Genomic DNA, 26,767 nt, shown 5'->3' with positions numbered 1-26,767 from the left:
TATATCTGTCATGCTTTTTATTTGAATTCTAACTCTTCAAATCTGAGACTGTAATCTCTCCAGAGGTCTCACATGTTCTTCTGCATTTCCTATTTTTCTTTTTTTTAATATATTTTGATTTTCTACATGTCCACTCTTTTAAATGTTGACTTGTGGGGTGAAGTTTCAGTACCTTCCCTCCCAAGCACCTTCTCAGTTAAACCCAACATCATTTTTAAATGATCCTTCTCTGTTTGTGTATACGCATTTATATGTGTATGAAGAATAATTCCAAAATTGTAAATGTTAGAAAATAAGATGCACTTTAGAAATAGGTTTTAACACCAACTTTGTTGATATACACACGAGTCCACAGAGCAAGGGATACATGAAAAGTAAAATGTGCTGTATGTAATTTTCCACTGAAATTCCAGTCTCCTAGATTTACTTGTAAATGGGTCCTAACACTCTACTTCTCTGAACTGTTCTTATTGTTTCATTAAAAAGGAAGGGAAAAAGCATGATTGCAATCATGCCCATACGTTTGAAAAGGATAAGGCATTATTTAAGTACTGCTTTGTCTCTACTTTCTCCTATAGGCAGAATTCTGCAGAACAAATCTGGGTACTCTTGGAAAGATTAAGCTGTGATTCCACTGAACAAAATATACTACAATTTATTTTATTTTTCAAATAACTTGGGAATATACTGAACTGCCTTCATTGTCACTGATTAAACTCACAGATCAATCTGAGCCAGGGCCACATAGTGTCCGGATTCACACACAGATAGACTCTGCTACACACACACACACACACACACACACACACACACACACACACACACTCTTTATGCAACTGAAAAAAAATAATATCCACATCCATGAGGTGTCAGTAGTTCTTCATACATTTGGTACCAAGGGCTTGATTCACGCAAACGGTATCGAGTTGTTTTTCCAGGATATTTTTGTTGAGATCCTGCACTTACAGGCTTTTCCAGTGACAGACATGTCAGGTCAGACGCCACATGCAACCTGGCCCATCAAGGGGAGGAACCACACCGAGCATCCAAGCTATTCTCCTTAACCAAGTCTCTCACCACGGAATTCCTCTTTCCTCTCTTTCAGGCTCCCACAATGAAAGGAAATTTTTAAAAAAGAAAAAAAAATACACACACATACATATATATTTATATGCACATATATGTGTGTATATGTATATATGTATGTATGCAGGTTTTATGCACTAAAAGGGGCTTGGAGAATTAGTTCGATCTGGACACAGGAGGTAAAGGGAATTCTTGGGGTTCAGGGGTAGCTTCCCCTCTGAACCAGAAAGCACTGCCTCCCTTCCCAGGCTCCCCGCAGCAGCTCCAGGGGCCCACGGCACTGACCACTTTGCACCTGTCTGCACAACTGGGGGCCGGTCCGGCCGCTCCTCTTGAGCCATGGAGGCTGGGTCCTACAGGCCAGGGTTCCTCTGGAACCCGCCACAGTGCTCAATGGGCCAGCACCTTGCACGCCTATTCATCAAATGTTCACTGAGCACACAGGACAGAACATCCAATCTACACAGAACAGAAAGTCTAAACTTTTACTTCATTTAATAAAACTCTTCTAAAATTTTTATCACAGACACTGTTGCCAAAAATATGGTTTCTAAAGCCTGAAGGGAAAAAAAGTAATCATTTTTATAGACCTGTCTCCAGAGACACGTTTGCACCAGTGTTCAACAGGAAGGACATGAATATATCACTCTGTCCTTTACCCCTGCAACAGATACGGATGCTAAAGGACCATTTCATGTTTACAAAGTCCATTATTTAACTCTAGAACTTGGGCTGTATCACGTATGTCACAGGCATGTATGGGTTGTTAAATCAGAACTCATTCCAGACAGCACACAGCTGCATCTGTCAGTGGGAGGGCACTGCCTACACAGTGCCTGCCTGAGCCTGTCCACCCTGTGACCAGCGGCTCCCTGACTTCACTTGACCATGAGGGAGCTCTGAATCCTGATTTCCTGAATTTCTAAATTCTGCAATGTCAATATTGAAAAATTTATAGTTATCCAAGTAGTTTATTTTCAAGAATTACTCTTGATAAACACATTATCCATACAAACATTCTTCAGAAGAAAATTAAAGAATTCTAAGAAGAGGCAGTGTCTAGAAATTTAATTTTAAAAAATTTAATAGAAAGTATTACAAAATATCCTGGCATAAGGTCCTCTGCCGGAGTTAAGCAGAATGTTAAGCAAGAGAATTGTTAACTTCTCGGTTCTGTGAATCACATGAAAGTATGGCTGCTACCAAGAGGATCTGGATATGCCACAGTCCAATCACATCCTCTCTAAAACCAAAGATGACACTAAAACCTGATGGAACCAAAGTCACCACTTCCTCCATATTAACAAAAATCTCACAGGACAGAGCCTCTAAGGTTGAACAGGGTGAGCTCTGATCCAGGAAGATCCAAGAAAACTTCTCTGTAAAGGTCTTTGATTCTCTCTACTAGAGACCTTGCTTTGCCCTTTCCAATCATGTCCTGAGAATGTCTAGATAATGATCCACTTTCTTTCATTTTATAGACCTCCCCACAAGACAGACACGCTTATATATATATATATATATATATATATATATATATATATATATAAATATACACATATATATATGAGCTCATTCACAATAAAGTGGCTGTAAAAAGTGTCATGGCACTTATAAACACATAAAGTTTAGATTTTAGAAAGGAAATCACTATGAAACACTGGGAACATTTGGATATCTGGAAAGAGCATTCAACCAAAATGCACTCTGAAAAAAATATACTGTACATTTCAATTACCATATAAATACCAAAATTATTCAATAAAAGGAGAAGAAAACTTAAGAAGCAAAGCTAAGTAAAGCAAGAAACAGATAATCTGATAAAGAAAAACCTACCCAAACTACAAGCACAAACCTGCTGGGTAGGAACAGTAACATTTCCTGGATACCTACTATGTACCAGATCTTCTATCTGTATCATATTTAATCTTCACAATAACTCATCAGATAGGTACAATGAGCCACAATTTAAGGTGAGGAAACATAGGCTCAGAGGGATTAAATAACATTCTGTAACTCAAGGACCTAGTAAGTTATAGAATTAGGAGTCGATCCAATTTCACAGCCCCAAACTTGAAAGCCCTTGCTTCCCCCCCCCCCACTAAATCACACTTTCAGTGATAGAAGCTTTGATATAAAAGCTATCAGTGGGCTAATATTTATATGAGTAGTATGGATTTAAAATATGAATAATGACTACAATAGTATCCTAAAAACACAATTATCTCCCTTTTCCTATCGTTTAAAAAGCACTTAGATTTTCAGCCAGTTAGCTGGGTCTCTATGAGCAGTCAAGTAGAAGCTGGTTAAAACACATTGTGTGACTTGCCCAGGGCCCAGGGCAGGGCCTGACACAGGGGGACACTCAGAACACCTCCAGAGGAAATGCAGTGTCAGCAAAATGAGGAGGTCGATAAATTCTCTTCCTAAACACAACTTCTGAAGCAAGACAAAACCTCAAAACAACCAGTTCAGCACTCTGGTAGTCAATGAAAGCCATACACAAACAGAAATGTTTCTTCCTGAAAAGCACTGAACTTCAGGTAAGACCAGCACAATGCAAGCCCACGGCCGTTCTGCTCCGGCCGCTCCTGTCCCCCTGCCCTCAGCTCCTAACGATGCAACAGTTTAGCCAAGGGGTGGGTCAGTTGAGAAAACCAACAGCTTCACTGCCACTGCAGGCGAGGCTCATTAGATACGGGGCACTGTCAGCTAAGGAGGTGATGCCATTAGCAAGAGAACACAAAGGCCTGAGCTCAGCTAGCCTGAGGCTGAGGTCAAGGGAGGGTCAAGGAACAGACCAGCAGACTAGCCAGGATTTCAAGGGGAGTTCTGGGAGGTGAGGCAACTCTCCACAGACATCCCAGGCTGACCAGAGATCCTGCACACGCATCGCAGGTGTCGGAGTGGACACGTCCCCCCCCCGCCCCACATCCCTTGCTGGCACCCACACACAGATGTGAGGGGGTCTGGCTGAAAGTAGGAGTTGGGCAGACAGGACAATTGCCTGGAATCTGAAGGTGCTCCTTGCCCACACATGGACCCATCGGCACAGAGCAAAAGCAGGTCAACCTCTGCTCAGGCTTTGGCTGAACACAAAACTATGCTGCCTCAAGGGTGACCCCTGGGGAGCTGGGCTTAAAAGTAATAACAAGAGGGCTTCCCAGGTGGCGCGGTGGTTGAGAGTCCGCCTGCCAATGCAAGGGACGTGGGTTCGTGCCCCGGTCCGGGAAGATCCCACATGCCGCGGAGCGGCTGGGCCTGTGAGCCATGGCCACTGAGCCTGCGCGTCCGGAGCCTGTGCTCCACAGCGGGAGAGGCCACAACAGTGAGAGGCCCGCGTACCCCCAAAAAAAAAAGTAATAACGAGAAAAGAAACAAAAAGACAAGCTGAACAGAGGCACCAGCAGTCACACAATGTGGGAGAGAAGGCTTCACAGATTGACTGCAGGCAAGTCACTAAACAAACGATTACCGAATAACAACTCTTGAGAAGACAAGAATTAGAATCCAGAGTTGCTACAATCTATTGTCTGAAATGTAAGATATTCAACAAAATACTTGGAGACGTGAAAAGAAACAAGAAAGCAAGACCCATACTCAGGGGAAAAAAAAAAGCAGTCAATAAAAACTATCCCTACTATCCCCAAATGTTGGATTTAACTGGTCAAGACTTCAGAGTAGCTATTATATGAAATATACGTTCAAAGAACTGAAGGAAATCATGTTTAAAGAATTAAAGTATTATAACTCAACAAATAGAGACTCTCAAAAAAAGAGATATAAATTGTAAAAAAAAAAAAAAAAAAAAGAGAACCAAATGGAAATTCTGGCATTGAAAAGTACAATAAATGAAACGAAAAACTTACTAGAGGGGTTCAACAGCAAATTTGAGCTAGTATAAGAAAAAGTCAGTACAGTTGATGGTAGCTCAAAGGAAATTAACCAATCTGAGGAACACAGAAAAAAGATCAAAGAAAAATAAACAGAGCCTCAGAGACTTGTGAAACAACATCAAGCTTACCAACATATTTGTAATGGGAGAAGAGAAAAGGGTGGAAAAAATATTTGAAGAACTAATGGCCTACAACTTCCCAAATTTGATTTAAAAAAAAAAGAAAACCATTAATCTTCACATCCAAGAAGTTCAACCAAACTCCAAATAGGATAAACACAAAGAGATCCACACCTGAACACATAGTACTCAAGCTGCTCAAAGCCAAAAACAAGGAGAAAAACTTGAAAACAGCAAGCAAAAAATAATACATCACGCAGAGAAAACCAACACAATACACATCTGATTTCTCACCAGAAACAATGGAAGACCAAAGGCCATGGGATGTCCAGAGTGCTGGGGGGAAGGGGAGCTACCAGCCAAGAATTCTATAACCAGAAAACCACTCTTCAAAACAGAATGAGAGGGCTTCCCTGGTGGCGCAGTGGTTGAGAGTCCGCCTGCCAATGCAGGGGACACGGGTTTGTGCCCTGGTCTGGGAAGATCCCACATGCCGCGGAGCAGCTAGGCCCGTGAGCCATGCCCGCTGAGCCTGTGTGTCCGGAGCCTGTGCTCCGCAATGGGAGAGGCCACAACAGTGAGAGGCCCGTGTACCACCAAAAAAAAAAAAAAAAAACAGAATGAGAAAAGAAAGACATCCCATGACTTTTCGAAAAGATAAACGTATTACTAGAAGATCCGCCTTGCAAAGATGCTATATGAGTCCTTCAGGTTGAATGGAAATGACACAGACAATAACTCAAATCCCCAAGAAGAAACAAGGATTGCTGGAAGTGTAAATAAGACGCTATTAATATTGTTTCTTACATTCTTTTTTTTCTCATTTCTTCCCTAAATTCTTTAAAACATAGAAGATTGTATAAAGCCATAATTTAACACTGTATAACTGGGTTTACAACATACAGGGATCACACATATATGACAATAATAGCATAAAGGGAAAGAAAGAGACAAACTGGAACAAAGTTACCATTGTTCAGTTAGCATGATTCTCAAGTAGACAGTGATACATTAAGACGCATATTATAATCTCTAAAACAACCAAATGACTTGGTCAAAGAAATGGACTCAAAATGATAATAATAACAACAACAATAAAAGCAACAGAGAAATCAAAATTGTACAACTAAAAAATATTTAACACAAAAGAAGACAGTGACATAGAGAAAAACAAGATTATGAGACAAACAGAAAAGAAAGAACAAAATGGCAGACTTAAATCCATCAGTAACAATAATTACATTAATGTGAATGGAATAAACACCACACTCAGAAGACAAACTGTCAGACAGGATAAAAAAGCAATTCCAACAACATGTCCACAAGAGATATATCTTAGGTTCAACAAGCCAAAGAAAGGTTCAAAGTAAAAGGACAGGGAAAGATACACTACGCAAATAGCAACCCTAAGAGAACTGGAATCGGAGATAATTGTATCAGGTAAAACATGTTACCAACTTGACCTAAGTGGCATTTAGAGAAACTCCAGCTAACTGCAGACTTGGGGATGACTGCTTACAGCAACATTATTCACAATAACTAAAAAATGAAAACCAACTGGTGAATGGGTAAATCAAATGGGATCTAGTCGTACAACAGAATATTACTCAGCAATAAAAGGTAACAAAAAACCAGATACACGTGAAATTCAAACACATCATGCTAGTTGAAAGAAGCCAGACATAAAAGTCTGTACATTGCATGATCCCATCATATTAAATGTCCAGAAAAGGCAAACGTAAAGAGCCAGAAAGCAGACCAGGAGCTACCTGGGGCCAGGAATGGGAGCGAGGACTGACTACTAAAAGCTCAGGGAAATTTGGGGCGTAGGATGGACATGTTCTATAACTGGATTGTGGTCAGGGTTGCACAGCTCTATAAATGTACCAAATATCATTGAACTGTACACTTACAGTGGGTGAATTTTACTGCATGTAAATTATACCTTAACAAGTCTGTAAAAAAAATATATTGTATAGTGGTTTGACAGAGGCAATTATAAACTACTGTCTGGAGACTGACAAAGGCACTCTTTCCACGAAAGAGCATCAAACACAAACAGTGCAAACTCTGGCTCGTCCAGGATGTTAGTGTGAATGTTAGGCATGTAACTTATCACTCATATGGCATTAATTTCATCAAAACGCAACAAATCAACTTAAACTATCAACAAAGAAGAGGCCAAATGATGCATTTAACCCTTGTCACATAGTCACACATCTGCTTATGTATGTTAATTGAGTATTACTTACATATTCACTCATCAGATGTTTGCACAGCTGTCTGAACTTGCATGTGTAAGCCATTACGGTCTTTAAACGTCGTCAACTATAAATTTCCCAGAAGACAGGGGCAGAGCTGTTGAACTCCACAGTGTGTCCCACACATCACAGCAGGGCCTGCAGAACTCCAGACAGAGGCTTCTGGGTCACTTCATGACCCTACAGGCTCTTCCTTTCACCGAGAAAGGCAACGCGTTAACAGTTCCCGATTCTCAGACCATTTTTGAGCCATGTGCTAACATCAGCCGGTACCAAAGTAAAGAGACTAAGGTTCCAGTGTGTTTGTGGAGAACTGACACTGCTTTCAAAAGCATTTCTCAAACTACTCAAAGAGTTATTATGAACTCAATCGAGCCTATCCTTAACATAGAGTATTTAAACTTAAGCAAAATAAAGTAAAATGAAACCAGAACACAAAAATATCATTTCCTCTATTCACCCCCATCCTACTCACTATCCCAAACCAACAGAAATAAAGAATCACTTGGAGATTAAAGAAAGTGTTGTAGGGAATACTGAGAATTCAGACCCACCAGGTATTAATCATGTTCTCAAACACCCAAGCACAAAGTGTAATGCCTCACGTGTTAGTACAGTCATTGCTCAGACGACCTGTCCCATCCTTAGGTCCGCTCACAAGGGGCAGGACTGCCTTTTCAAGCCCATTTTTCAGAAGGCCCTCCCCTCAGAGGCAGCTCTGCTTCTCTGCAGAACAATCCTTCACAAGATGTACAGCATGGGAAATCGCTGCTTATGGTATTTTTCTACGCTGTGAGTTAAATACAGTGGTGACTACGGGAACAACACAATCACAGAAAGGACAGTGCTCTACCTGACAGAGCAGCTGGCTCCCTCCCTGACGACCCAGGCCTTTTGGGTGGGGACCCACGATCTTGGCATCAGAACATCAAGAACAACAGAATTTTTCTGGCAAGACCAACTCAGCCTCTAAGGCTCTCTTCACCTTAGAACCACAAGCAAAGGGACTCCTTCCCAAACAGATGTGAGGCGGCAGACCCAGACGTGCTAACGCAGCAGCTCTGGGCCCCCCTGCGATGCACTCCGACAGCGGAACTCTACGGAAAGACGGAGCTTTCTGACTTACTCCCAAGCAGAAAGGGCTTTATAAATAAATAATCTACTTCTCCTCTAGCTCCTGGACAGGGGTCAGCAAACGTTTCCTGTAAAGTGTTAGATGGTAAATATTCTAGGCCTTGTTCAGCCATTTGCAGCCCCTCGCTTTCGTAGCAGGAAAGCAGTCAGACAACATGTAAATGAATGGGCATGGCTCTGTTCCAGCAAAAACGTTTACAAAAACAGGTGGAAGGCTGGATTTGACCACTGGACTGTAGCTTGCTGACCCCTGCCTGGAATAACAGCTGTTTACAGCTAGAAAGGAAATTACAGATCACCCTGCCCCCGACCCCTGCCTACTCCCATGCCGTGTTCTCAATGAAGACACGAAATTCAAGTTAGTTGCTCGAGGTCACACATTAGTTTTTGCTGGTTTGTTCGTGTGCATGAAGATAATTTTCTGAAATAAAAGAGAGACAGAAGCAGGCGGGGGGAGAGAGAGAGAGAGAGAGAGAGAGAGAGACTCATTCTTTTAACCTATCACCCTACCGCCTGGATATCAACAAATCATACGGACCGAGGTGGAGGCGTTTTTGGATGTTTTTTTAAATACACTTTTTTGGAGCAGTTTTAGGTTCACAGCAAAATTAAGCAGAATGTACAGAGATCTCGCATATATCCCCACACATGCTCAGGCTACCCCACCAGCATCATTCTCCACCAGATGGTACATTTGTTACAAATGACAATTGTACACATCACATCACCCAGAGTCCATAGTTTACATTAAGGCTCACTCTTGGTGTACAATCTATGGGTCTGGACAAATGTAGAGTGACAGAGTGACATGTATCCACCATTACAGCATCAGACAGAAGAGACTCACTGCTTTAAAGACTCTCTGTGGAGAGGTTGTTTTTTAATTTCAAAGTGTTATAAAATTGTCCCTAGCCTTCTGTAAATATTCAACTTAGTATAAAAGAACTCAACTGGGTAATTGTACAATTATCATAAATAATTGGAAGTACACATATCAAATCTAAAAAGTTTCCTCTCTTCTTCTTCATTAAAGTTTCAAGTTCAGTGAGAAATCCACTCATCAGGCAAACTAGACCAACAACCACTTCTGTATCATTGCCCCCCATTCTTCAAAAGCCTCAAAACTTACTTTCTCTGTCAATCTATCCTTTTCTTTAAAACCCACCTCAAATCTCTGCCTCCTTTAGGTTTTCAAGGAGAACAAAGTTAACTTCTCCAAAAAAGTATATTCTGATTGCTTTTATCCCACTCAGATTTTTTTTTTGCTCCATTTTCCCTTTGAGAATTCCATACTGCTTGTACCATACTCATCTGAAATTATATACGTGTTGCTTTATATTACCCTTAGATCTTTTTCATGTGTTCTAAAACTCTCTGAAGGAGGGTAACAAGGTTTGTTGTTCACTGTTAAAATGAAAGACTAATAAAATCTCCTAACCCTGATCTCTCACCCCTAAAAGTCGTTCTTCATTTGTCCTTTACCTATATCTGCAATCTGGATATAGGTCCACATATATCTAAAACAGTACATCTCTTCTATATTCTTCTGTACCTACTGCATGAGAAAAAAATATAAAATGTTTTGTTCTTTATTTTACTCAGAATTTTAATGTTGTCATTAATTTTCCCAGAAATAGTTTCTAAGCCGTTATGTCTGAAATTTCAACCTTTATGCTGAAACTCCCGTTTAAATACTGCCACTCTCCACCTTAAGCAAGACATCTTTACTTTCAACTACATCTTACTAAGCAAATCATGTAAGTAAACATCTCCGATGGAACAGCTATACTTTCCCTCTTGAAGAGCTTGGAAGTTCCCTTGATTGTTTGTCATAGCAAATCCAACTTGGACTACGGTCTACGTACACAACTCCAAAATGGATTTCCAACAGTTAAAGACTTAGAGGGGGGAAAAAGGTCCTTCAAATTCTGACCTGCTGAGTAACCTCAGCTCTATGTGCTAAGCTTGACAAGCTTTATTTTGTAACTGGGATGGAGAGCATTTCTAAGCTCTTACTCTAGTCAGGAAAGCTCTTTCTGCTATCAACATGAACAAGCATAACCATGACAGTTAAGAGCAAAGGCACTGGAAACTCCTAGCTGTGGGACTCTGGGCAACCAGCAACTTCTCTGTGCCTCAGTCCCATGTCCATGAAATGCGAGCAGTAACAGCAGCCATCTCACATCGTTGTAAGGATTAAACAAACAAACATGCAAAAAGCTCTTTGAATACAGCCTAGTACACAGACCTGCGAAGAGGCTAGCCCTTTTCTTTTTTTTGCGGTACGCGGGCCTCTCACTGTTGTGGCCTCTCCCGTTGCAGAGCGCAGGCTCAGTGGCCATGGCTCACGGGCCCAGCCGCTCCGCGGCATGTGGGATCTTCCCGGACCGGGGCACGAACCCGTGTCCCCTGCATCGGCAGGCGGACTCTCAACCACTGCGCCACCAGGGAAGCCCGCTAGCTCTTTTCATCATCATAAAAGTGACATGGCACAACCTCCCTCTTGCTACCGGCCCACAACAAACTGTAACTGTGGGAAGCAATATGATAAGAAAAGATTTTAAAGACCATTCCACAAACATCATCTTGAACAAGACACAAATGAGCTGCTCAAGATCAATTCCCCTAAATGTCTCTGCCCAACTTTCCGATCTGTCAAATGAGGAAGATGAACGAAATACCTCAAAGGTCCGTCCTTCCCAGCTGTAAAGCTTGGATAATTCTCTTGGAGAAGCGTATGAGAGACTAGCAACTGGAGAGATAACTCCTTGGCACTGTTAAACCACCTTCCAGGTCCCTGTGTAGCAGCTCAGTTCATTTTTTTTTATTTTTAAACTATCAAACACTGCCCCATTGTAGCAATATGTTTAATCAACTTCTATTTGGATACTGTAACATTAAGCGGCTACATGCTGACTGTACCTTTTTCTTCACTGGAGAATCTGAAAGAGTTGGAAGATAAGCATATACAAATAAGCACACTTCAAAATACAAACCTGTAAATATGTTTGAGCAAATTCATATTCTAATCATATAAGCACACACAAATAATATACACACATGAACACCTAAGTACAATAAAAATCAAGCTTTGTATCAATTAAGCGGCTCTAACTCTTAAACTACTATGGTTCCACCTCACATTTTGTGAGTAGCCACTCACAGTAGCCAGCTATTTTGTGATCACTATATATTTTCTGAATACTTTTGCATGGCAGCACAGCCTCAGGATATTTTCTAGAACAAAATTCATTATAGAAAATGTCTAAGAACCTTCTGAAAAGTCTTCATTTTAAAGTTATTTTAAAAAAAGGTCAAAGTTAACGCAATACTGCACCAACTATAAGCTTTAAGCCTAATGGTCAAAAAGAACTTCCCTCTAACATAAAGATTTGAGTACTGAGAAGAAAGGACCCTAACTGGTGATAAGTTTTTGTGCTATAGACGGCTAACAGTATTACAAACATCCAGTGCTTTATAAGAACAGCTTTGCATCATTTGTAATTCGCACATTGTTAATAGCACATTATTAATATGCAAAAATAGTTTAACTGTTTTAAAAGAATTCAATACATAAATGAAAAAATAAGGCACTTAATTTATTCATAAAATATTTTTTCAGATAACACAAGAGTCAACTTTAGCCCAGACTTACTCACGTTACACCGCGTTCTAAAATGTGCAGCTTTAACACCTGTGTATGTGACCAGGGGGGTTATGCATAGTATGTCTTTTTCCAGTCTATGGTAAGACAAAATTCTACCTCATCAGAACATATTTTCTGCAAAGATGTTCTAAAATAAAGTCATTACTCTGATTAATCATATTATTACATCTTGTATTTGCTTTTGAAAAGAAAAAAGCATTTGGTTAATGTTAATAAGCATTCAAAAAGCATCAGATAAGCTCTCAACAGGAGCCAAAAAATAATTATCTGGAATAAAAAAAAAACAACGGAGGCTTGCTATATTAAGTCTATTCTTCTATTTTTATCCTCGTCAAAATAAATAATATCATCTACTTATACAATAGTTCCTAATAAATAATATCATCTACTTATACAATAGTTCCTAATAAACAATATCATCTACTTATACAATAGTTCCTAATAACTGCAACTGCTTTTTCACCTTTGTCATCAAAACTATATTTTAATTTATTACTTACTTTATTTCTAGCTACAGTCATATATAGCATTTTTTTTTTGTAAGACATGGGGTGGTTCTCCCAACAAAATTTCTAACTTCTCAAATCTTAAGGCTGTGCTAACCTAACATTCAAATGTGAAAAGCAATGCATAAGCAGCTGGAATTCCATCTGAAGACCATCAAAATTAAACCTATTCTACAGATAAGCTCAACAAGATAATCCCCACATAACAAGAAAACATAAAATTATATTCACAGTAAGATTTTACAAAACAATCACTGGAGTAGGTTCATACACTGAGAGCAAATGAAAATATTCACATTAATGAGATTACTTCCGAAATCCCAGCTGGGTTCCTGCGGTCTCACACAGGAGGGGGCCAGGGGATGGAGAGACGGTACCATATAGCGATGACCAGAGCACGTCACTTCTATCCCACGTGACAGTGATGTCAACATTTTTAACAACAGTTCAATTATAATAGAATAGAAGACCTCACAATCAGTTTCCTGAGAACTCCATGCAGACAGAACAAATAACATGTTTTACTTCATTCAACACTGTCAAAATATGAGGCAAGGTTTGAAAGAGTTGAGCGGCAGCGCACTGGCTAAGAACTTCCCTCCCCAGATGACTGTCCGCACTGACCTCTATCTCCCAAATCCCAAGCCTTGAGGAGTCAGGACCAGGAGGCGGCACATCAGTAAACAGTGCTGAGCACAGAGGCAGCCTCCTTTATGCAGTTATCAAAATGCAGTTAGAGGCTTCACATAGGGATTCCTCGTGTCCTCTGTTTGCAAAGAACGTGTAACTCAAGAGTTGGACATAAACCAGTTTTTTACCAAAAGTAACAAACAGGTCTCTGGACTGAGTGTCTATCCAGTGTCAGGCATTGTCCCAACTGCCTACACTTGCCATAACCTTCACACACTGTCTCTATTTTACGAGGAGGAAACCAACACTCCCAGCTTGCCCAAGGCCACACGGCTTTAAGCTGTCCGTGACAGCTTAAAGCCCAACTCTTTACCATTATATTAACTAAATGTACCAAAGGGATAAACTCTAGGAATCCAAACGGCAAAACCTCACATAAAACAAAAGTTAATAATAACTACTTGGTTTACCTGTTTAAGGCGATTCAAACTTTATATTAGAACAGGTTACTTAATCAGAGGTCACCAAATATCATAAGAAGCAATTGCTACTTAAAGTTCAAAAACGTAAGCAAATTTCATGAGTACAAATCATCTTTAACCCTCTAGTTGGCTAAAAAGCTAACACGAATGTTATTTTGTTGAGCACAGATAGAAGACTAAAACAGTCTCTTTTGACATAATTTATATCCAGCTAAGATGACAGATCTGTAGAATAATCATGATGCAATTACAAAGTATAATAAGGCACCTGTAGACACAAGCAACAGAAGCCCACTGTATACGGGGGCAGTGGGGGGCAGAGTACAGGGGGAGAAGAGAGGAGGAAAGGGGAAAAAAGTCAAAGAAGTGGTGAAATCTTCTTTGGCAGACACACCTCCCACACAGAGTAAGAAAACAGAGTAGAAGTGAGGAGGGGGAAGAGATACTTTCCAGAAAGAAGAGCAACACAAAAATGCTGGGTTTGCACGCTGAGCTCCTGAAATGGCAAATGACTATCCAACAGATACACAGGAGAACAAGAAGGCCAGAGCGAGGCAAGTGTGTCCCAGCTAAACTCACGGCTTTGGACCTTATCTTCTAAGGCGATGGGCATCCACAGACCCCACCTGTGGATCTCAGCTACGCTCTGATCACCCTCCCAAGTGTTACTTCTCACATTATAATAAAGCTGGCTCTCAGAGGGGAAAAGAGCTCTCGTCTTTCACAATGTGTTCAGAGCCAAATGCACTCAACCAATAAAAATGAAAAACAGCCACACCAAATTCTCAAAATACATTTTGCAAAGGTTTTCCACACTGATTTCCAATCCTAAGGCCGATGACTCTCTGAAACCCTAGGCCCAAAATAGGTGACACCCAAAGCTTTTTTTCCCAAAGCTTTGAAACTTTCACAGTGACGAATGGCAAGGCACAAAAACAGCCCTTTATCTTAAAATGACAGATGGAGCCCCTGCAAGTCCCCAGTTCCTCCATTCCACGTTACCCAAGAGTCCCTGCGAAGACCTGGGAAGGAGGCGACGGGTAGGGAATGACTGCTGGGGAGGAAGGCGCCACCCTGCTGCACGCTCATATAGACCACACGTGGAGCTGGGCCTGGAGTTTGCCACACGGTGGCCAAGAGCCCCTCTCCAGGGAACCTTCAGAAATGCCTATTCAACCTCACGAAGGAAATGTCGCTGTTAGACGCTACCCACCCACAGTGTGCAAGTGGGCACCAAAGACAAAGGTGGTTTATGTGGCCAAGGGTGAAGAGACCAGAACTCGGCAAACCTCACTCTCACGAACTGTACAAGTCACCCATCGGCTCTAACTCTGACTCAGTTATGCCCCAAATTCATGTCCTGCCCTTAACATACCAGTTCCTCTCATGCTTTTCCACTAAAGAACCTCTAGCATCAGAGGTGTAAACTCCGCCTCCTATGGGAGCACAGCCTGCGTGCCTAACTTAAACCCGTACTAACTCTGTGTGCTCCTCCAGGATAGAGCCCTGCATGTATTCTTTCTACACTTGTATAATACTTTAACACGTGAATACACACACACACGCACACACGTGCGTGTATACATATGTTCCCCCAATCCTTCCACATGCCATGGAAGCATAAAAAACATATGATTTCAGATTTAAGGATAAAGCTTTAATTATTGACTTGATGACCAAGCACAAGACAAATTCTTCACAGGCTCTTTTCTAAGGAAGACTAAATAGAGGCAACGTGTTCAATGGAAACCCCTAAGATGACAGCACACAGAGTAGCAGCGAGGAGCTGGTCTTCTGACTGCGTCTCTCCCCACGGCAGAGCTAACTTTATGAGATAGCTCTTCTACAAGACAAAGCAGTGGGTCACAGGTAAAGCCAAGCAAACATGATACTCCAACTGTATCACACAACTGAGATACAAAATACAGTCGTCCCTCGGTATCCACGGGGTGTTGGTTCTGGACCCCCACGGGTACCAACATCCATGGACGCCCAAGTCCCTTAAATAAAGGCAGTTGGCCCTCCGTATCCAGGGGTTGAGCTTCTGAGGATTCACCCAACCTGTGGTTGAGAAACATCCACATATACATGGACCTGTGAAGTTCAAAACTTGCCGTTCAAGGGACAACAGTAAATAGTAAAAAATTCATTTTAGTACCTGTTGTTTCCCTGCTTACTTTAACCCCCAAATTGCGCCTAGTGATAGAGTTCTCATACATTTTTAGAAGGAAAGAGGAAACTGTAAAGGTGTTCTTGCCTTTGTCCTTTGCTTACTTGGGTTTTCCCAATGGGAACAGCTTGGCCCTCACCCTTCTCAGCTGAGTGAGCTAACTGGCTCAGACACCACCCCTTCCATGAAGTCCCCCCTCCCCCGTGCCTGCCGAATCTGCCCATCCGCCCACACGGCTTTAGCAAAGTTGCTTTTGTCATCTTGCGCTAATCTACTTTGATCCTTTCTTTAGTGGCTGAGAGTTCATAACTGCCTTAGTCAAGCAACTTTTTAGACTCTCACCAATGGGCCAGAACCCAAGTTATCACAAGTTCTCTTCGAAAACTTTCAAAACATCTTAATTTCAGAAAACAAGCAAGTTTTCCTGCTAAAATTTTTCACTTTGCATACTAAATTTAGACCCAGACTTCGTGATCTTTATAATCTGACTCCTCCCAATTCTCCCACTCCAATCTCCTCCCTCCCTCCCTCGTCTCCCCTCTGAGTAGAGCTTCTCATGCTCTGGTCATGGATGGTAACTTAGAGGAGCTTGGATTCCCCAAGTTGCTTCACAAGCTCCCACCCCAAGATGAAATGCACTCATCCTGTCTTGTCAGCTTCCTAGGTAATCTGTCAGCCTTAAGAACCCAGTTCAGATGTTATCTTTCCTTCCCACCCTGCCCCTCTCCAAACCAGCCCCTGCAAAATTGGAATGTAACATGATCCCCAAACTCCAGTGTCATCTCTAAACGTCTGCTCTTCCCTCACTACCTTCTCTTTGCAGCGTCCATGTCTGATTATCATTTCATTCCTGCCACCTGGAATGGCAGCACAGGAGGGTGTTCAACAAATACCTGCTGGACTTCCCTGGTGGCACGGTGACTGGGAATCCACCTGCCAATGCAGGGGACACGGGTTCGAGCCCTGGTCTGGGAAGATCCCACATGCCGCGCAGCAGCTAAGCCTGTGCGCCACAACTACTAAGCCTGCGCTCTAGAGCCCATGAGACACAACTGCTGAGCCCACGTGCCGCAACTGCTGAAGCCCGCGTGCCTAGAGCCCATGCTCCGGAACAAGAGAAGCCACTGCAATGAGAAGCCCGCGCACCGCAACGAAGAGTAGCCCCTGCCCTCTGCAACTAGAGAAACCCCACGCACAGCAACGAAGGCCCAACGCAGCCAAAAATAAATATAAATAAATAAATTCACAAAAACAAAAAACAAGTGCCTGCTGAGTTGTACATTTATTTGATACAGAAAGGAAAAGTCTATGGCCTAAAAATCTGCATTTCTCTGGATAGCCATGTTATCTAGAATATAATAAAGGATATATTTTAAATATGAAAAACATTTAATGTTTATGACCTAATGAACGATACTTTCAGATCAATCAGGCATTCATTCTTTCAGTGAGTATCTGGGCTCCTAATAGCTGCCAGGGGTTGTGCTGGGCTAGGGCCCCTGCCAGCCCCAAAGCTGCCTTAGAGCGTGCAGATCCATCGGAACAGGGTACCCTCTCTGGACAGATGAATTATAAAAGCTGAGCCCAGGACTCCAAACGCCCGCCTCAGCTGGCTGTGAGCATGGAGCCATTACCTACAGAAGTATATGAGAGAAAGTCCGACTTCGGGGGCTCAGATTTTAGTAAAAGAGACAGGCAAATACAGTCAGTTTCCAACATTTTCTATGTGACCCTGAAAATCAGACTTCGACATACGACACTTAACACACTCCATCTAAATCCTCATCTCATTGAACACTGGTACTAAAATCATCAATTTGAACTCAGGCTGAGGTATCTACCTGTGCTAGCAGAGAGTTCTAGTACGCTTAGGGAGGAAATGAGCACTGTTTGCAGATTCAAGTAGGCCACGTAATTGGCCACATTTTCACTTACCGCCTTACAGGGACTGGCCAAATTATTTCACCAAGGAACATTTTCAATTAAATTTGTCTGATTTTTAAGTCATTTCTTACCTTGCGTGTGCTTGAGAGTATTTTTTCTGTAATTGTAAATATTTCATAAGATACTTTACTCAGTTTGGAATTATTTGCTTTAACAGTTCTTTGCTTAACACTGCTACACACTTTTACCTACTAAGTTAAATATAAAAGATAATTACCGTTCCCAGTGGATAAGGTACATTAGAATAATACAAATCTTTTAAAACAATAAGCTAAAAAAAGCTGACTTTCCTAATATTAAAATATCTCTTCACATTTAAGAGGAAATGCTGATTTTTTTTGTTTTATATGAAATGTATATCATATACATACACATTTTTGACCAATTGCTTCCCTATGGAAAATAAATCAGTATACCTACTTCCTGAGTAGTCCTGCAAACAGTGGTCTGAGTTAACGTCGACTACAACTGTCTTCACTTCTTGTTAATCTAATGTATAGACTGGTACAAAAATAAATCTCAAAAGAAGTATGGGGGAGGGGTGGAAAAAACTAATTCATGGTGATCTAGTTGGCAAAGAATATCCAACCATTTATTTCAGATTCCTCATTCCAAACAAGGTGCCTGTTAAGAGACAGTGAATCTCAGACTTTAATACCCACACTAATGCTTGGGAAGGCACTGTAGTTTTGTCAGATTCAATTAATTCGTTCAACAAATATTTACAAAGCATCTCCTGAGAGACAGAAATTGTGCAGGGCAAGAGGAAGTGAACCAGAGAAACAGAACAGGGGTCCTGGAGCCGCCGGACCATGGAGCAGGGTCACCATCTAACAAGCTGCCATTCCTGCCACCAATGAGATACTTGATTAAAGATTGACTGTAAACCTTACTTCTATCTAATGCAGAGCCCTACCTCTTAGGTTTCTGGGATGAATCTGTTTAGTTCGAGGCATCTTCTTTGATTCAGGGGCCCCTTTTTCTTCTTAGAAACTGTAGGAAGAGCAGGTCACAGAAAGGCAGCTCCATAAACCCAATGTCCATCAATTAATCCATGTGCTGAAAAAGAAAAAAAAAGTCACATTTCACTACCTTTTACTACCTTCAAAGGAAAAAGACACTTCAAAAGTTATGGCTGAATACTGCACTAGTCTAAACTCAACAAAATCTCAACTAATCTAATCAAGCTGAAGGCCACTGCAGAAGGTTACCTACTAACTTTTAATTCGATGTAGGACACATCATTTTGCCACTATCTGGGCTTTCCCGTGAAAAACACAGGGGAAAAAAATCACTGTACCTTTAACAAAAAAGAGTGAAAAAATTGAGTGAATTGTGTTTTAAAGCAACATTTCCAGGTACAATTAAAGTACATCAGGCTATAAAAGGGTTTTGCTGTATATAGTACAAGTCTGCCCGTTTATAAATTCTTTAGTGCATGGACCATGTCTCATTCATTTTGTCTTACTGAGTTAATTCAATTAATACATGTGGTTGCTATTGAGGCTGTTCCCCCATTATTCCAGTTCTCTCTTCTAGGCTCCTTTAGGACTGTTCTTTCTCCCTTCCGGTGTTTAGCTAGAATGCGTGACCAGTTCTGGCTAATTACCTGTGAGTGGAAGAAACAGGCATCGCTTCCAGGGTGGAGCATTTAGTTATCAAAGCCAGATCCCCCAGTGCTCTTCTTCCTCTGCCATGAGACAGGCACTGTTCTAGACAGCGAGTCTGACAACACAGAGCTGAGCTCCCGCCAACCCAACGTGATCATGGAGCAGAAACATAAAGGAGATCTTTGTTGTTTTAAGCACTGAGGTTTAGGAGTTATTTGTTACTGCAGCATAACCCTGTCCTGACATACACATTTTAAAAACAGCGATTTGAAATACAATGTGTCAAAACAGTAAGAATCCAAAACTTAACCATCTCTTTCCCCCATGAGATCCTCAAGGACCCCTGAGCTATAAAATCTTAGTTTTAACTTCCTGCAATAAGGCTGATAAGCAAAGCCCATGATGATGATGTTAAACATGAAATTATGTTTAATCACTAAGCAAAGACACAAGAATGGAATAGCAATGCTTTGTTTAATACTTTTAAAACATCCAGTACTACAGAAAAAAACAAAAGCACCTACTGTGTGCCTGTGTACTTCCTACACATTACCTAATTTAATCCTAATGATAACTGCTTAGGTAGCTATCATTTATCCATTTTAAAGATAAGAAAATTAAGACAGGAAGAGGTTAAGGAACCTGCCCACGGCCAACAAATAAGAAATGTGGCACCACCTGACTCAGGTACTCTCAACGCTTATTTCCTGGCTGGAAATAGTACCTGCTCTGGGGGTTTTGTTCAAGAGGCTGTATAGCACAACAAGTCATGACTATATATTTCGGTGTCAAATCACACTGGGTTCAAGGCTTACTGTGTGGCTTTGTTCAAGGTACTTAACCTCTCTGAAGATCAGATTTCCCAACTGTAAAACTAGGATATGGTATCCACCTCATTGGGTTGTAAGAACTAAACAATTCAGGTGCTTTGCTCACTGCCTGGCACACGGAAATATCAAATATTAATCCTCTTTAAGAATGCCTATATGGGACCATAGGGCTGTATCTAATAACCAGTATAAGGTTTTAGAAATTTATGGTTTCAATACAGCAGAGAAGAAGCAGAAGGAAAGAAGGCTATGATTAACTTTAGTATTTTAACCCCGATAAGGCTGCATGTGGGCACTGCATAAAAAATATTTGCAATTTTTTAACTGCATGGTAAAGAATATGAAATATGAAGGTTCAATACCGTGTACTTCATCTAGCACTGTGCTAAATGGTCTATAAAAGATATAGTTCCCCAACTCCCTGCACGAAAAACATCCACCATCCAACTGACGGAGCTTCCGATTCAAGAGAGAATGTAGAGACGTCAGGGCCAAATAAACTGTATGAAGGCTTAACTCCCAACTTAACGCTTTTAAAAGGTCACGATATTTAGAAGTTTTTAAAGCGACAACTCCGACTGTAATTCAATCACGTGACACCACAAGATCCGGAGCCTGCACAGAAAATATGCAAATTCCCAATCAGTAACAGCTTTCCGCTACCCTGTTCTCTGCCTACCCACTGTCCCTAGCTGTCCATCCCATTTTTAAATCCTTGTAGGGGGGGAGTGAGTCTTTCCAACGACAGCAGCACTGTAGCGATGAAGACGAGTGATGAACCGTTCCTTTACGGAAAGAAATAAATACTACATGGAGCAAAAACATGACACGATCAAAAAGCGTAAAGACAGTTAGTTGCAACGAGAAAAAACATGAATGAATGTGGAGGGCGGAGCCTGGGAAAACCCCTCCGCAACGCTGCACTGAACAAAGCGCTTCGCATGCCAGGAGGAGGGGGGAATGGAAGTGCCAGCTCAGGAAGGAGTCCAGAGTGAATGCGGAGAGCAGGAGGAGGAGGACGAGGCGAAGCGAGGCGAGGCGAGGCAAGGCGAGGCGAGGCGAGGCGAGCGCGGCAGCCCTGAGACTCCTCCTCGCCGCCAGCTCCGCCGCCGCCCCCTCCCCTCTCCAGCAGCAACTCCTTCGCCAGCCCGACCCCAAGGCGAGCCGGAGCCGACCCGCGCCCAAACCCACCGCCCTCTTCCCAACTGATGCAGGCGCGTACTCCCAACCCGGAAAGAAACTACCCAGGTGGCTGGGAGTAAACAGGCACTTAGAGCAAAGAACGAAAGGAAAAGCAAGCCACAAAGCCGGGAGGTTGGGAAGCCGAGGCCTGGCCTCCCTCACCCCCCACCGTCTTGCAGAATGCGTCTGCGGCTGGAACGCGGGCGGGGAGGCTGGGTCCCTCCGTACCTGCTCGGCTCGCAGGACCGCAGCTCGGGCCGCTTGCGCGCGGCGAGGGAGCCCAGAAGTGGCAAGTGTCTCCCGCACGCAGCCATCCCCTCTGCAAGGTCTGCGGTTGCACACACACGCACACACACGCGCGCCCGCACGCCCCCCGCCCGCGGAGAGGGATGTGGTCCTGCCCCCCACCCCACTACGCCGGTCCCCCGCCGCCCTCCCAGCTGCAGCGCCCCCGCCGCGGAGCCCGCGCCGAACCTGCTGCCAGGACGCCCGGCGGGGCCGCTGCCGCTGCAGCCGGCCCTAGAGCTGCGCTGCTGATGGCGGCGGCCGCAGCTCGAAATCTCCTCGACCCCCGCGCGGCGGCGGCGGCGCCTGGGATCCCTCCTTCACTTGACAACCCCAAACACAAACATAACCTCCTCCGGCTGCTGCTCCCGGTCCCCCCGGCTCCGTCCCCCTCCCCGCCGCCGCCGCCGCCCCCAGCAGCAGCCACACTAAAGGCCAGCGACTGGCACTCTCACCACCCAGCGCTGAAATATTAAACAGGGGAGCCGGCCGGGGGGCGGGGGGGCGAGCGCGGGGCGCGCGGGCGGGGGCCGCAAGCGCCGAGAGGGAGAGGCGGCAGCGCTCGCCGGCGCCCGGGGCCGCGGCATGATCGCCGCCGCCGGGGAGGGGGCGTCCGGGGGGCCGGGCGGCGAGGCCGGGAGCGCGCACCGCGGGAGGCGGGGCGGGGGGACCCCGGGGTCTGGGGCGAGGAGGGCAGGCGCGGGCTTTACCTCTCCCCGGGGCAGAGTAGGGCACGTTTAGAGTCTTTAGGGGTGACGGGAGGAGCGCGGGCCGGGTGGCGCGGGGTAGGGAGGGCGAAGGTCGGAGGCTTTCCCGCGGGTAGGCGGGGCAGCAGGGGATCCCCGGGGGCGGGAGGCGGGGAGGCCGTGGGCTGCGACGCGGGGGCGGGGGAGGGGGCGTCCCCCGGCGGGGACCAAGGCGGGGTCTTTGCGGGGGGAGGGGCGGGGTCACCCCGGGGGCGGAGGCCCAGCGGGACTGGCGCCGCCACTTGCCCAGCCCTGCCGTGGGGTAGGGGTAGGGTGGGTGCCCCGGGTCCGGGCTCGCTCGGAGCCCGGAGTCCCGGGTCTCCCTGGCGGGGCGGGCCCGGGACCGCGCCTACCCCCGCTGCCCGCCCGCGGCTCAGCCCCGCCCGGCCGCCGCAGGGACGGGAGGGGGGACGGAAGGAGGGGGCGGTGCGGCCCGAGGGGGGAAGGGGCGGGGTTAGGGACGCGAGGGGCGGGAGCCCGGGGTCGCGCCGGTTCGGGGACTGGCGCCCGGCGTGGGCGGAGGGGCGGGCCCGCCGGTCACGCGGCCCAGGGAAGGCCTGGCCGGGTCGCGCAGTTGGGGGCGGTTGGTCCGGGAAGAGGGGCGGGGACGGGCGGGGCGATAGTTTCTCTTTACCGTCTCTTTACTTTTTAAAGCAGGATGTGGGCCGGCCCGGTGACGTCATGGGGTCTCCCAGCCCCGCCCCCCGCCCGGGCCGAAAGGGGGAGGGGAGAGGGAAAAGGGCGGGCCAGGGTGCGGGGGGACCCCAAGGGGGTTTCCTCAGCAACGCGTGGAGGGAAGGGGAAAGTCATTGTGAAACTTGAAACTCATTAACTTTGAAAAACAACTTTATAAAAAAACGGGAGGGGGGCGGGGTGTTGAGTTGAAGGGTGGAAGGGGACATATTTTTAACCCTGAACTGAAACTACTTTTTGGTGGCGGATGTTCTATTAAAAGATTGAGGAAAGCCAAGGTTATTCCAGAGGCCACTGCAATGCCCGCTGGTGGTTCCCAGAGCCGGAGCAGCGAGCGCAGTTAACCCTTGCCGGTCGGTCCGCCTGACAGCTTGGGGCAGGGAGGAGAGGGCTCTTTGGGGTCAGGAAAAGGGGGTTGCGGGCCTGGGCAGCGACCTGGCCACAGGGTCGCAAGGAGGAGAGAAAGGGGGAAGAAGGAGTAATTACCATAAGCCAGAGTTTGACCCCGGCTGCTAGAAAGCAACAGAGGAAGCAAGGAGTGGAAATCTATGGAAAAGAAATCAGGAGGGGCTGCACCAGGGTAATGATGCAGGTTTTCAGGGTTAGACCTAAATAAAGAACGTTAGAAGTTTGGGGCTCAGAAATTCCACATGTACACCGAAACAAGCAGGCACAAATGACTGGTTTAAGTAGCCACGCTGAACTTGAGAGGAATAAGGTGAAAGAACAATTTTGATGCAGAAAAAATTCTCATATACAAACCAAAGTGCTTTCCCCTTTTAAGGAATAAAAATGCTGAACGACCGTACACCCACTCTGCTGGCCATCTGCGCAAACTTGAATTGTTTTGTTCCCTGGGGCTTCCATAAAGAGATCTAGGTTTTTCCTCCTAGGGTTGACCCCTAAAATTCCCCTGAGGAAATCCTACCTCTAGCTCATTTGAGCTAAGAAAAGCTTAATGCACCAGAATGCGAATGATTAAAAATGGAATACTCAATAATGGCGAGCTTGTAACCAAAAATAGTGTCACGTAAAGGGGGGAATATGCCCATTAAAAAGTAGATTTGGTCATAAAAGCGAAGATCAGCCAACAACTGCCTAAATTTGAAATAATGTTTAGCACACTATGCTTCCAACCTTGCAATGAAATAATGCAATTTTTTTCATTTTCGATGTGATAAAATCATCTCTGGTATGAAATTAAATGACACTTAATGGACTGCAATCACAAAACGTATGTAAATGTAACTTTACAACTTGAATTAAAAAAAAAATAGTGGGAATCAGCCGCATAGCACAGGGAGATCAGCTCGGTGATTTGTGACCACCTAGAGGGGTGGGATAGGGAGGGTGGGAGGGAGACACAAGAGGGAGGGCATATGGGGATATATGTATAGCTGATTCACTTTGTTATACAGCAGAAACTAACACAACACTGTAAAGCAATTATACTCCAATAAGATGTTAAAAATAAATAAATAATTTTTTAAAAATCCATTTACATGTGAAAGTACACCTAATCTGTCAGACGATAAAGATTAAGGTAAGGCTGATGATAACTGACTCTACTCTGTGTCACCTGCTAAGTCAAAAATGCTAACTGAATACATTTTTAACCCAATAGTTGTTACCATAACAAATACATAGTGTGAACACAAGGTTTATATGGGATTTGGCATTGCTGTGAACTCTCTAACAAATTAAACATGCAATTTGGAGTTGTAATAGATTAATTTTGTCATTTCAGTTTGTTAAAGAACTTTTTTCTTAAATAGACTATTCACAATTTAACTATCTTGAGCATCAAATTAATATTAATCTTTTTTTGGAAATATATATAATACCGAACATTTTCCCATTTTCAAGTTCCGAATTTTCCAAGTGCAATTTCTTTTCCTAATTCTGCCTACAATTCTAACTTCCTAGTTATCAGAATGCAGGGGAATCCAACTAAACTATAAAGTAGCTAGTTTCGGCTTTAATTATTTTGTGGCAAATTGAATACAATTTCTCAAATTGTATCTTATAAACGGAATTTGGGGAAAAGCTTTTTTTTTTTTTAACCACAAGATAAATGGGAATGGTAAACAGCAGTTTGAACTGTCAAAAATTCTGGAACACTGGGGGAGGTGACCCTACTCTGAAAAAGAAAAAAAAAACAAAGAGGGGGCTCCTAGGGCCCCCTTCCTCTCTGGCTGCACCCTCCCGGCAGCCAGAGCGCTCTTGGGGAGCGGGGTTCACGCGAGGGCAGTGTCACAGAGAGGCTCCGCACACATTTTCCTCGCAGGGCAGTTAGGCGCCAGCACAAGTCCTCCGCGGGGCTTCGTCGGGGGACCCCGCCATCCCGCCGCGTCCACGGGGCTCCGCGCCCCCGCCCGCGCGCCCCCTGCCCCGGTTCCCACGCGGCCGCCGGGCCCGCCCGGCTCGGGCTCCCCCCTGGCGCGGCCCCGCGGCCCCGGCCCTCCGCCCAGCGCGCGGCCCGGCAGCGCCTCCGCCACGCGGAGATCCCGGAGGTTCCTCCCAGCTGTCGGCCGGGTCACGCCGCCGCCCGTCCCTCCCCTCCGCCCTCCGCCCTCCGCGCGCGCTGGGCTTTCCCGTCCACCGGCCGAATCCCCTCCTCCTCGGGGCGACCCGGCGACAAAACCTGCCCCGCACTCTCTGCCAACTGTGCCCCACGCCCGGGCTCTTCCCCAGCCAGACGCCAGACAAAAGAGCCGAGGGAAAACTTACCCGAACTGCCACGCCAAACTCTGATCCAAAGCTTCCTGGGTTTAACTTTTAATTTTAAAAACAACAAAAGCAGAAACCAAAAGCCTCCTAGGTTGGAAGTGGGCGTGAGAGGAAATGCTAGGGGGAGGCGCTTCATTCCCTCGGCTGCTTTTGCCCCCCCTTTTCTGGCCCCTGCCTGGGGCTTTGATGTTATCTGGTGCACCGCCTACGTTGGGTTTATACCGTGGGCTCCGCGCCGAGAATGATACACAGATATTTGGCACTTTACGTGCTGGTTTGAAGAGAGGGAAGCAGGTGGTCACGGTAAAGTATTCCCACTTCTTAGCCCGCAGCGAGAAGGGAGCATTTGCCCCGCTTCCCTTTGTTACCTGGACTGAAATGAACAATCCGCCTATCTAGTAATCCTGGAGCGCTGGACCATGTGGCATTTTCTGTTAGACACACAGAAAAGAGGCCTTCTCAGTTAGATTCATTTTCCCTCCACTCAGCACAAACTTAGAACAAGGTGGTACTGTACGATTTCTGAGGCTTTGTTTGGTTTTTAGATCTCAGTTTTGAAAGTAAATATTATTTCCCTTCTTAGACCTGCAGCCCTGAAGAGACAAGATACCTCTGAAGAAAAGAAATTCTGTAATAACATGCCTTTTATATACCATTCTTACAGGTCATAATCTCCCAGCACCCTCCCCTCCCTTTATGGAAAGCTTGTAACTGTTGATTTTATCTTCCTTAACTGGTCACTAGCAGAAACTGGATATATTTTTACATTAGATTAGCAGGCTCAGGACCATCACAA

At 44.6% G+C, this 26,767-nt stretch overlaps 1 protein-coding gene across 5 annotated transcripts in view; it reads right to left on the bottom strand.

Moving 5' to 3' along the window:
* Positions 1-26,010, bottom strand: part of HIVEP1 (HIVEP zinc finger 1) — a 143,202-nt gene extending 117,192 nt beyond the window's left edge. For 3 of the 5 annotated variants that reach the window (XM_060023633.1, XM_060023638.1, XM_060023637.1), the window contains exon 1: positions 18,812-19,110. In XM_060023633.1, the coding sequence (XP_059879616.1) occupies positions 18,812-18,851 (40 nt within the window). In that variant the 5' untranslated portion in view covers positions 18,852-19,110. Of the gene's footprint in view, positions 1-18,811; positions 19,111-19,504; positions 21,141-25,971 lie in introns of those variants that run through there. The other 2 variants (XM_060023636.1, XM_060023634.1) reach the window with 2 other exon arrangements.
* Positions 26,011-26,767: the final 757 nt, after the last annotated feature.

Source organism: Delphinus delphis, chromosome 10, assembly GCF_949987515.2.
Source record: "Delphinus delphis chromosome 10, mDelDel1.2, whole genome shotgun sequence".
Lineage (NCBI taxonomy): Eukaryota > Metazoa > Chordata > Mammalia > Artiodactyla > Delphinidae > Delphinus > Delphinus delphis.
The sequence above is the reverse complement of the archived record's forward strand: the minus strand, read 5'-3'. Positions and strand labels throughout refer to the sequence as shown.